Source organism: Elephantulus edwardii, unplaced genomic scaffold (genome assembly GCF_000299155.1).
Source record: "Elephantulus edwardii isolate Elephantulus edwardi_28Jun2011 unplaced genomic scaffold, EleEdw1.0 scaffold00612, whole genome shotgun sequence".
In the NCBI taxonomy this organism is placed as follows: Eukaryota; Metazoa; Chordata; class Mammalia; order Macroscelidea; family Macroscelididae; genus Elephantulus; species Elephantulus edwardii.
The window spans coordinates 131,895-144,611 of NW_006400362.1; the positions used below are offsets into that span (position 1 = coordinate 131,895).

General features: G+C 36.4%; 1 protein-coding gene across 1 annotated transcript in view; it reads left to right on the forward strand.

The window, feature by feature from the left end:
• The window catches only part of LOC102855641 (butyrophilin subfamily 1 member A1-like), an 80,655-nt gene extending 68,983 nt beyond the window's left edge, over positions 1–11,672 (forward strand). Inside the window, exons 4-5 of the mRNA XM_006903383.1 lie at positions 10,232–10,258; positions 11,155–11,672. Coding sequence (XP_006903445.1) covers positions 10,232–10,258; positions 11,155–11,672 — 545 coding nt within the window. The remainder of the gene's footprint in view (positions 1–10,231; positions 10,259–11,154) is intronic.
• The last annotated feature ends 1,045 nt before the right edge of the window (positions 11,673–12,717 follow it).

The following is a 12,717-nucleotide window of genomic DNA, read 5'->3' on the forward strand; positions in this document are numbered from 1 at the left end:
GGTTCCAGTTTCTCCACAACCTCGCCAGCATTTGTTGCTTGCTGTTCTGTTAAATTTTGCTATTTTGACTGGGGTGAGATGATGTCTCATAGTTGTTTTAATATTCTATCCTTTTTTTGACAGTGGTATGTTGAATTCTCTACTATGGTAGTGTTGTCTTTTTCTTTTTCAATTTTTTTAATGTTTTTTTTATGTATTTTTCAGGTCTTATATTTTTTTGCATAGATGTTTATTATTGTTATGTCTTCTTTTTCTATTGACCCCTTAATGTAGTGATTTCCCTTGTCCTTTATAGTGGTTTTTGCATTGAAATATATTTTATCAGAAATTTATATCACCACTCCTGCTTTTTTTCTTGTTGTCATTTGCTTCGTATATTTTCCCCCCCACTCTTATTTTGAGTCTTACTTTATCTTCGTTGTTCAATTGTGTCTCTATTAGACATATATTGATGGATTTTTGGGTTTTATCCAATCTGCTACTCTTTTTCTCTTCAGTGGTGCATTTAAACCATTTACATGCAGTGTGATTATTGAGAGGGAAAATTTTATTGCTATCATTTTGTTGAGTTCTTTTTGGTGTTGTTGATAGTTCCTTTGGTCCATCCTGCTTTCTGTGGCACCTCTGTAAGAAGGCTCTCTCTCAGTGTTCCCTGAAATGCTGGTCTTTCTTTTACTAAGTCCCTTAGATTCTGTTTTTCTGGGAAAATTTTATTTCTCCTTCATATCTATTGAACACTTTTGCTGGTTACAGTATTCCTATTTGACAGTTGTGTTCTTTGAGTATTCTATATGTGTCATTCCACTGTCTTCTTGCTCTTGTGGTTTCTGCTGAGAAATTGGTACTTAATCTTATCTGCTCTCCCTTACAGGTTACTCTTTGTTTCTCCCTTGCTGCTTTCAGAATTCTCTCCTTGTCTTTGGTTCTGGAAACTTTGACTATGATATGCCTTGGTATATTCTTTTTTTTTCTTCTATTGTATATGGTGTTCTCTAAGCTTCTTGAATATATATTTTTCTCATTATTCATTATGCCTAAAAAATTTTCATCTAATAATTCTTCCACAACATTTTTGGTGTCTTTAATTGCTTCTTCTTGTTCTGGGATTCTGACAACATGCATGCCATTTTTCTTGATCGTTTCCCACATTATTCTTAGGCTTTTTTCTTTTTCTTTCCTTTTTGATTCTGCATTTTGTTCTAGCAGATCAGTGGTGACAATTCTGTCTTCTGTTTCATTGGTTCTGTGTTTCATCTCTTCATCCCTATTCATTTTGACAGCATCTGGAACATTGATCCTCATATTTTGTATTGTGGTTTCTTATTTTTCCAGAGCCTCAAATGCCTTGTTTGTTTTATCTGCATTGCTTTGGATTTTTTTTTAGGCTCTTTCTGGTTTTTGCTTGCATTGACCTATAATTCTTCAAGTTTGTCTTTCACCGTTAAAATGTTTTAATCATTGTTCTTTTAAATTCTATGTCCGAAAGGTCCATCAGACTTTCTCACTCAGGAAATCCATTGATAGTGTGTCACTTTTTTTGGTGCCGTGACATCTTGCTTTGGACTTGTGTAGGGGTGACATCTGAAGTCACTGCTCCAAGAGATGGTGGGGCAGCTACCCTTTTCGGTTTCTCTCTGTCTTCTGACCCAAGGGAGGACTAATTTTATTTCAATAGCGCAAAGGGCTGTGGAAGATGCCTCCTCTATCAGACGACTGCTGCAGCTAAAGGGCTCTGGGCCAAATGCAATTGGTGGACTGGATGCGAGGAGATGCAAGGCAGAGCATGGAGACCTGATTGGAAGACTAAGAAGTCTTGGTTTTCCCTTTAAGACCAAGCTCCAGCTGTCTCACTCCCCTATGATTCACCTTAAGTGGTCCCATGTGATCCAGCAAAACAGCAGTGACTCTCTGCAAAGTACTTCACTCAAGTTCCAACATCAATCTCTGGCCATTATTCCCTGGTGTGTTGCTCCCCGGTGCATCACTATCTGACATGTGCCTCAGCTCCCTGGTTCATGTGTTATGTCAGCTGCTCCCAAGCACATGTGTCGTGTCAGCCACTCCTCAGAACATGTGTCACATGAGCTAATGTTCAGATTTTTGAGGAAATGTCAAACTGTCTTCTTTCCAGGGTTGTTTACCATATTACAATTCTACAAACAATGTATCAGAGTTCCAATCTCTCCACAAACCCTGAACCAAAAATTTCCATATTAACCCACTATCACATTGCTAGGAATGTCCTCTGAAGAAAATAGAATGAGACAGACAGAGATTTGTACACCAATGCTCATAGCAAGATTATTCACAACAGTAAGAACATGGAAATAGACAAAAAGTCCATGACCAAATAACTGGACTGAGAAATTGTGGAACATTCCTACAATGGAGTACTATGCAGCACTCAGGAGCAATGATTTAAAAACAACAACCACAATATCATGGAGGGGACTTGCTCTTCTTTCCAGAAGCACTCATTGGGGGATCTTACCATTGCTCTACTACAAGACACCAAGGCCTGTGTGGCATGGCTGGTCCAGGAGCGTCTTCCAACCACCACTATCCAGCATCCGCTAAAGGCTGCAGCCAAACCCCACCTTACTTACACCTTGCCCAGTGACAGAATCAATGCCCTCCAGGTTGAAAGACTGCAGTTTCAGTGTGGCCCAGATCATAATCCTTTCCAGAGCACTAGACTAGTGCCCACCTCCTGAAAATCTTACTGGCCCATGACCTGGAGACCAACCACCTGTCGTCCTTGCTGTCCAGCATCAGCGACACCAATATCACAGACATTTTGGCCGTAATCACTGATGTCTAGTTACATTATGTGGGATTTATTAAGTCATCTTGAGAAAACAAAATAACCCTTGTCCTAAAAAAGCAGTCCTAACAAATACCCCAGACAGAGAGAATCAGAAGATGTTGATGTGGAGATCTTTGAAAAGCTACAGAAGAAGATGCAAATGATAGATGAAACAATGTAAGCAATTAAGAGAGTAAATACTCCAGAAACAGCAATCCAGAAAATATATATTAATGAAGAACAACTTGAAGAAAGAGTTCATAGTGTAGATAAAGAGGTACAAGAACTTAAAAAATCATCACAAGACAGAGAGGATACAGCCAACATAGTACCAGAAATAACAAAAAGCAAGAATATTAAGACAGAAATAGCAGAAGTGTCTAACATGCTGATGGGACAAAAAAAAAAGTAGAATTGAAGACTTGGACCAGAGTCTGTGAGCCTGAAGACAGGAGCCTGACTGGAAACATCGTGTTGTTGTTTTTGATTGTCTTTGAGTTGAGCATGACTTATAGTGACCTTATGAATGGGAGGCCTGAAGCCCCTCTACAACTATCAGATAGAATCATGTGTGATAACATCAAAAGGAACAACATACATATGGTTGGAATTCCAGACACTGGGAGTGTCAGAAAAATCACTGAGAAAATTGTGGTAGAAGTACTAGAAGAAAACTTCCACTGCATTGAAGAAAGAGGATATTCACATTCAAGAAGCAGAGCAAACACCAAATAGACTAGATGCAGAAAGAAAAACATCAAGACATATCATAATAAAATTCTTCAAATTAAAAGATAAGGATAGAATACTAAAAGCAGCATGGGGCAAAAACAAAACAAACAAACAAACCAAAAAAACAACCCACAGCAAAACAACAAAGAGTTACTTACAAAGGGGAAGCAATTAGATTAAGTTCTGATTTCACAGTGGAAACCATAAGAGCTAGAAGACAATGGCTGACACATATAGAAAGTTGAAAGAAAACAGTTACCATCCAAAGATCTTATGTCCTACAAAGCTCTTCATCAAAAATGACAGAGAATTTAGACCCTTTGCAGAAAAGAAGCAACTTAAGGAATTTGTGACAACAAGACCAAAATTACAAGAAATTTTAAGTGAAGTCCTTCATATGGCAATGCCAAATGAAAGTGATTGACTTTCTAGTAACCAGAAACAACAGAAAAAGCAAAATGTCTGCAGTAAAAATGGGCCTGACAATAATCACACTTAATGTGAATGGACAAAATGTACCAATTAAGAGAAAAAGACTGCCAGAATGGTTAACACACACACACACACACACACACACACACACACACACACACCAGAGTCCATCCGTATGTTGCCTACAAGAGACACATCTAGAAAAGGGAGAAAAAGACAGACTTAAAATCAAAGGCTAGAAAAAAAAATTACAGGGAACAAATGGCAACTAAAAAAAAATTAAAAAATGGCAGGAATGGCAATACTAATCTCTGATAAGATAGATTTGAAAGTGAACTACCATAAAAGATAATGAAGAGTATTACATACTGATTAAAGGCACAATAGATCAAGAAGACATAAACTTGGTCAGTATTTATGCACCAAATGATAAACATGCAAAATACATAAAGCAAAGGTTAACAGAAATGAAGGAAGAAATAGACAGGACCACAGTAGTGGTAGAAGACTTCAACATACCACTATCACCAAAGGATAGATCAACTCAAAAGAAACTCAACAAAGACGAAGAAGATCTAAGTTATACAATCGGCCAACTTGAACTTGTGAATGTATTCAGAGTACTGTCCCCAACTAAAACTCAATTCACTGTCTTCTCAAGTGCACATGGAACAATCACCAGAACTGATCATATATTAGGACACAAAGCAAGCCTCAACAAATTAAAAAACATTGAAATAATACAAAGTATCTTCTCAAATCACAATGCCCCTCCAGGGGCAGTTCGCAGCACTAGGAACACATGTGAAAGGAAGAAAGAAGAAAAATCAATGATCTAAGTAAACACCCTCAACAAAGAAAAAAAATACCCCTTATCATCCTATAATCTCTAGAAGAAAAGAAATTACAAGGATAAGAGCTGAAATCAATGAGACAGAAAACAGGGGGAAAAAACCCAATTGAAACCATCAATAAGAGCAGGAATGCATGCTTCAAAAGGGTCAATAAAATTAACAAAACATTGACAAACTTAATAAAAGAAAAAAGAGAAAGACAATTTGATTAAGAAATTAGAGATGACATCACAACAGAGCCAAATGAAATTAAATTGATAATACTAGAATACTGTGAAAAGCTATACTCAGATAAATTTGAAAATCTAGAGGAAATGGACATATTTCCTGATACTTATGTCTTACCCAGATTGACTCAGATGTAGAACACTTGAACAGACACGTTGCAAAAGAAAAAATTGAACAGGTTAGAAAAAGATTTCCCCATAAGAAAAGTACTGGATCAGATTTCTTCACAGCTGAATTCTACTAAACTCTCAGAGAAGATCTATCACCAGTTCTAATTATTTAAAAACAACAACAACAACCAAAAAAAAACCAATTAAAGAATTATCACTCCCAGAGAAATTCTATGAAGCAAGCATAACCCTAATACCAAAGCCAACAACAACAACAAATAAAACCCCAAAACTATACAGATCAATATTTTTTTATGAATCTAGAAGCAAAGATTCTTAATAAAATCCTAGCCAATAGAAGCCAAGGCACACACATACACACACAAATCATCACCACTTAGGATTCATTAAGGAATGAAAGGATGGTTTAAAATAGAAACAATCAATTTAATTCACCACATAAACAAAGCAAATACCAAGAACCATATGATCTAAGCAATTGATGCAGAAAAGGCCTTTGACAAAATCCAACACAACTTTCTGATAAAGACACTCAGAAAAATTGGAATGGAAGAGAATTTCCTCAAAATAGTGAATATATATGTAAAACCAAGAGACAATGTAATTTTTAATGGAGAAAGACTAAAAGCATTTTCCTTGCAAACAGGAACCACAGAAGGATGCCCACTGTAATCACTTCTATATCTTATTGGAAGTCCTTGCTAGGGCAATTTGACAAGAGTATGAAATAAAAGACATCCAGATCAACAAACAAATGGTTAAACTATTGCTATATGCAGATTATATTGTAGTCTACACAGAAAGCCTCAAGGACTAAAAAAAAAAAAATAAACAACAACAAAACCCCAACAACAACTGTTAGAGCTATTAGACCAATTCAGTAGAGTGGCAGGATGTAAGATCAATATACAAAAGTCAATAGGATTTCTTTACAGTAACAAAGAGAACTCAGAGAAGGAATCCAGGAAAGCAAAATCATTTACAGTAGTCAATCACAAATTGAGATACTTAGGAGTTAACCTATCTAGAAACACAAAAGAACTGAACAAGGAACATTTCTCAAAGACACAATAAAAGACCTAAGAAAGAAAAAATAATGGGAAAAGCATGTCCTGTTCATTGATAGGAAGACTCCATATTGTGAAAATGACAATCCTACCAAAAGTAATCTACATGTTTAACTCAATCTCAATGTTGTTGTTGCTGTTGTTGTGATGTGCTGTTGAGTTACCTGTGAGCCGTAGAGACCCCATGTACAGCAGTTCTGAGGTCTGCCCTGTCCTGAGCCAATCTCACTGATTCTGACACACCAACCCCATTTCTTCTGTTACTGTATCAATCCATCTCATCCCATGTGTTCCTCTCCTGCACGATCATCCCTCAGCCCTTCAAAACATGATGTCCTTTTCCAAGGACCAGTCCTTACTGCTATCAAAGTGTGTGACACAGAGCTTAAAAATCCTAGCCTCCAAGGAGAAACTTGTTTTCACTGTCTACAAGACAGACCCATTTGTTCTCTTAGTATGCTCAAGACTCTTCTCCAGCACCACAATTCAAGTGCATATATTCTTTTTCTGTCATCCTTAGTCATCGTCCAGCTCTCTGATGCATAACAAATAACTGTGAAGACCATGGCTTGGGTTAGGCACACAATCCCAATACAGACATCAAATTCTTTTTAAAGGAGATCAAAAGGGAAATTGTCAAGTTAATTTGAGAGGAAAGAGACCTCAAATATATTAGCACTTCTGAAAAACAAAAAATGAAGTGGGAGGTATAGCATTCCCTGACCTCAAAACCTACTACACAGTGTAGTAACCAAAACAACATGATACTGGTACAGTGACAGGCACAAAAACCAGTGGAACAAAATTGAAAACCCAGAAATGGACCCAGCTGTCTATGGTCAACTGATATTCAACAAGAAAATAAAACCTATTAAATGGGGAAATGACAACCTCTTCAACAAATGGTAGTGGCAAAATGGACTGCTACCTGAACAAACTTGAAACATGATACACATTTCACACCATACACAACTCTCAACTCAAGGTGAATCAGAGACCTAGGATTAAAGCCCCAAACCATAAAGTTCATAAAAGACAAACTGAGATCAAGCTTAGACAGCTAGTCCATGATATAAAGGGACAAATAAAGCCAGATATGCACAATCTGAAGAGGATAAAATTGATGAATGGGATTTTCTAAAGATTAAATCCCTGAGCAGATAAAAACCCTTTTTTACAAAAGAGCAAAAAGAAAACCTACTGACTGGGGGGGAAAAAACAAAACACTTAGCAGTACTATTTCAGAGAAGGTTCTCATATCAAAAGTTAACAGATTCCTACAGGGCCTAAAAAGCAAAAAAGACTGATAACACAATTACAGAATGTTCAAAAGTCATGGAAATAATTTTCACAAAGGAAGATATTCAGATAGTCTTCAGACACACGCAGAAATTATCAAAATCAAGATACCATCTTACTCCAGTAGCATTGACAAAGGTTAGCAGGGCAGCAAGCAATAAATGCTGAAAGAATGTGCCAAGATAGGAACTCTTACACACTATTTGTGGGATTGTAAAATGGTACAACTGCCCTGGAAGACAGTGTGGCATTTCTTCAAAAAGCTGAACATGGAAATTTCACATGATCCAGCTATTCCATTGCATGGATCACCTCGAGAAAATAATAGAGACTTGTAAACCAATGCTCATAGCAGTGTTATTCACTATCAGTAGAACATGAAAACAGCCCAATTGTCCAACCACAATTGAATAGATTAAGAAATTGTAATGGAATTTCACACAGTGAAATACTTCATAGCACACAGAAGCAATAATTTAGTAAATCACTATTTAACTTGAGAAGGACTAGAAAGCGTTATGCTAAGTGAATTAACTCGATCCTATAAGGAAGATACTGAATAAGAATATTACAGTAATGCATATATGAGGATCCAAGTTGGTGAGGAGGATGGTGGTAGAGGGGTGATAATCAGTAGTGGGATGGTGGGAGTTAATCACAAAGTTGCACAATCTGAAGGGTGGAGGCAGTGGTGAGTAAAGAAAATCGTAAAGATCCAGTGTGAAAATCAATGTATATAAACTTTGTAAGTAAACCAGTACAAAATAAATATTTTTAATTTTTTAAAAAATCCAACAAACAAACTGTAGCATGTAGAAACTAGAGAACATTGTGCTAGTGAACCAACTCAGTCTCATAAGGACAAATACTACAAAAGTACATTATTATAAATATAGAAAGATGACTAGTAAGATATGTATGGAAGAAAAGGTGTGTGTGTGTGTGTGTGTGTGTGTGTGTGCGTGCACCACAGGGTCACAGAACAGAATTTGGTCAGTAGAAGGAAAGAGTAAAGGAATTAGTAAAGATTTAGTTGCTTATGAAGAGACAAAGTAATAGTTGACATCAATCAATGATGATTAATTTTATAACATAGGATGTATGGGAATGATTGTATGAAACACAATGTGAATGGAACACAAAGTGTATGTAACACAAAGTCTTCACACATACACAAATATACACAGAGAATCACAATAATGGACAAACTTAGTTGTTTGACAGAGGCTGATGGAAACCCTAAGTCTATGGTTTTTAGCCATCTTTTTTTAAAATTTTCTACTAGTTTATTTACAAAATTTGAATACACTGTTTTTAAGAACAAATTCTTTAAATTTCCCTCACTCTACCCCATCAGATCGTACAACCCCATGATTAATCTCCCCTCCCCTGCACATCCTCATCCCTCTATTTCTAGCTTTTCCCACCCTTCTTGGATCCTTATACTCATTCTACAGTAATGATTTTATACAATTTTATCCTTGGGGGGACTGAGTTAGTTAATTCAGCATAATGCTGTCCACTCCTCCCAAGTTAGGTAAAAGTTTACAAAGTCATTGCTCCTGCATGCTACATAGTATTCCATTGTACCATAATCTCTCAATCCATTCCTTTGTGGTTGGACCTTTGGACTGTTTTATGTTCTTGATATGGTGAATAATGCTGCTATGAACACTGGTGTACAAATATCCATGTGTGCCTCACTTCTCATTTTCTCAGAGTGTATTCCAAGTAGTGGAATAGCTGGTTCATATGGAATATCTATGTTCAGCTTTTTGAGGAAGCTCCAAACTGCCAAGCTATAAAGAGACTGCCAAATACAACCAGAAACGCACAATATGATGAGGATAAAATTGATGCATGGGACCTTCTAAAGATTAAATCTCTGTGCACATAAAAAAAATTTTCCAAAAGGGTGACCAGAAAAGCTACAGACTGGGAACAAACATTTGGTAATATCATCTCAGACAAGAGTCCTATAACAAGTTTACAGAATACTCCTGGGCCTCCACAAGAAAAAGACTGATAACCCAATTATAAAATAGACAGAAGATATGGAATGAATATTCACAGAGGAAGATATTAGAATGGCAAACAGACACATGAAGAAATGCTCCAAATCACTCTCTATAAGAGAGATGCAAATCAAAACCACAATGAATTACAATCTCACTCCAGTTACAGTGGCAAAGTTTAACAGGGCAGCATGTAATAAATGTTGGAGAGGGTGTGGTGAGAAAGGAACTCATATATATTTGGTGGGATTGTAAAAAAATTTAAAAATAATTTAAAAATGTTTAAACTGGAACTGAACTCATCACTGTGGCACAACTTTCAGACAAACTTATAGAAGGGTTCCAAAGATGAATCAGGGAAATATTGAATTTTTAAAATAATCATCTATCCAGAATCACAAAGTAACATTTATCCAAGTATAAAACTCAGAAGGTATGGAGGAAGAGGCTTGAGGATTAATGGAAGAAAGAACTCCAGGGAAAGAGCATTAGGATGACAATACAATGTAGATATTTTAGTTAATGAAGCAAAATATGTAGGGATATTTGAATGAAAAATCAATTTCCTCTGTAAAAACAAATTAAAAAGTCTCCCTGGACATGAAAATGTTTGTTTGAAATTGTTGATGTAACTTAAGAGTTGTTTTCTTTTGCTTTTGTTTTTTAGACTGGAAGAAAAACTACTTCAAGGCTGGTGAGTCACTTTCTGCTAACCTGAATGGGATTCCTTATAATGGGATTCCTTCTCAGTTACAGAAAAAATTGTTAGAGAATGACAGAAGTATTACAACTGCTGCTGAATCAAATGATTATAAACTTAGAAACACCAAACAACTGAAATTTATTTTATAATCAATCTTTAGGTAAAAAATAAAAATCGAGGATAAAATTCTTTTTTCTTAATAAGAAAATGATATTTTAAATTTTATAATGGTTTTCATACAAAATTTGTATACACTGTGTTTCACTTTGTATTTAACATATTCCTTCATTTATATTGTGTTTCATACAATCCCTCATACACATTGTATTTAATAAAATTAATCATCACCTGTTATTACTTCATATTTTCAGGTCCCCATTGTATCTTTCCCAATTCCTTCTCCCCTATCTCCAAGGGCTTCTCCACAGAGAAAATATATTTCCTTCCTTATTACAGTGACTAGAAAAACTTCTTCAAACATTTCCTTGTGATCCTCTCCATTAATTTTTAAAGAGAATCACTCCAGTTCTTCTCTTATCATATCTCCTCTTTCTAACCTGAGTCCTCTTATATTCCTCTTATAAAGACACTTTTGATTACACTGACTTGATATGAACAATCTGGGAAAATCTTGTTATCTCAAAATTGTTCATGTATTCATATATATAGAATTCCTTTTCCCATCTATGTTAACATACGCACAGGTCTTGAAGATTTAAACATTGTAATTTAGGTGTGCCTTATACAATAATATGACAGAAGATGACAGACTTAGTGTGAGAACATAAATATCTCCCAGAAGTTCTAAATTATTTCTAAATAATATAGACGTCAATGATCATAGTAATTTTATCTTTTTAAGGTTAAAAATATCATTATCTTTTCAGTGGATGTGACACTGGATCCAGACACAGCCCATCCTAACCTTATGTTGACTGAAGAGAGAAGTGTAACCTGGAGAAAGGAGAGTCAAGATCTACCTGATAACCCACAGAGATTTTCTTCTCTTCCCTGTGTTCTGGGTCAGCAGGCCATCACCTCAGGGAGATGCTACTGGGAGGTGGAAGTTGGGAATATAAAAGCCTGGGACTTGGGAATCTGTAGAGATAATGTAATAAGGAAGGGGAAGATTGTCGTAACACCTCAGAATGGGTTCTGGGCCATCAGATTTCATAATAATGAGTTCTGGGCACTCAGCTCTCCAGAAACAGCAATTATGAGAAAAAGTAAACCGGACAGAATATGTATTTTCCTAGAATATGAGGATAGACGTATTTCATTCTATAATATGGCAAATAACTCCCACATATACACATTTGATCAGTGCTCCTTTTATGGGTCCTTAAGACCTTTTTTCCGGCTTTGGCCCAATGAGTCCAAGAATCTGACCATATGTCAAATCTAAAACAACAATTCTGATAATAACCACATTCTCATTCCTGGTTTTGACAAAATCATAACATTCAAGGTAGTGAGAATTGCAATGTTTAATCATAAGTTAAATAAAATCAGAAGAGAATGATTTATCTTGTTTTCCCACCAATGTATCTCCTTTAGAAACTGCCTTTTCAGAATTAAAGTGTTGGGTGTAAAACTGTGTCTTGCTTCTGTTGTTTTCACTGGGTAAGACCTGAAGCACTTGCTGCAGAAGGTCAGGGACTGCAACCTTCAACATGTATTGAAGCTCAATATAAAGAAAACAAAGATTCTTACCACTCAGCCAATTGGCAGCATCATGATAGACGGCAAAGAAATTGAGATTGTTAACAGCTTTAGTTTACTTGGCTCCACAATCTTGGTGCCAGCAGCCAGGAAATGAGAAGATGAATAGCATTGGGAAAGTTGACTGTCAGAGACCTCTCCAAAGTACTGATAAGCAATGATGTAAATCTGGAGACTAAGACCATGCACTTGCTATGAATCAGAAAGCAGAACAATGAGTAGGAATGATAGAAGGAGAATTTATGCCTTTAACCTGTGGTGTTGGAGAATCGTATTGAATATACCATGGACTGCTAAGAGAATGAAGAAGTTTGTCCTGGAGAGGGTGAAACAGGCTCCTCTTAGGAGGCAAGGATTCTGAACCTTTCTGACATACTTTGGACATGGAGGAACCAATCCTTGGACAGGGATGTCATGCTTGAGTGGATGGAGGAACGGAGCTGGAAAGGAAGACCCTCGATTAAATGGATTGATTCAGTGACAGGAATCATGTGGTTGGGTGTGATGGAGACAGTGAGATTACCACAGGATAGAGCGTGGTTTAGAGCGATTGTGGTTTTTTTTTTATTTTATTAGTATTAATGAACATTACAGGAATTTTGGGTTTTCATTCCTTCATTGCTGCACCATCCTCTCTACCCTCTTCCCCAATTTGTTCTTCTTCCCCTGCCCTGCGAATGTCTGTTTTAATTGTCCAATTGCCACAGTGCTTGTCAAAGCCAGTTCTG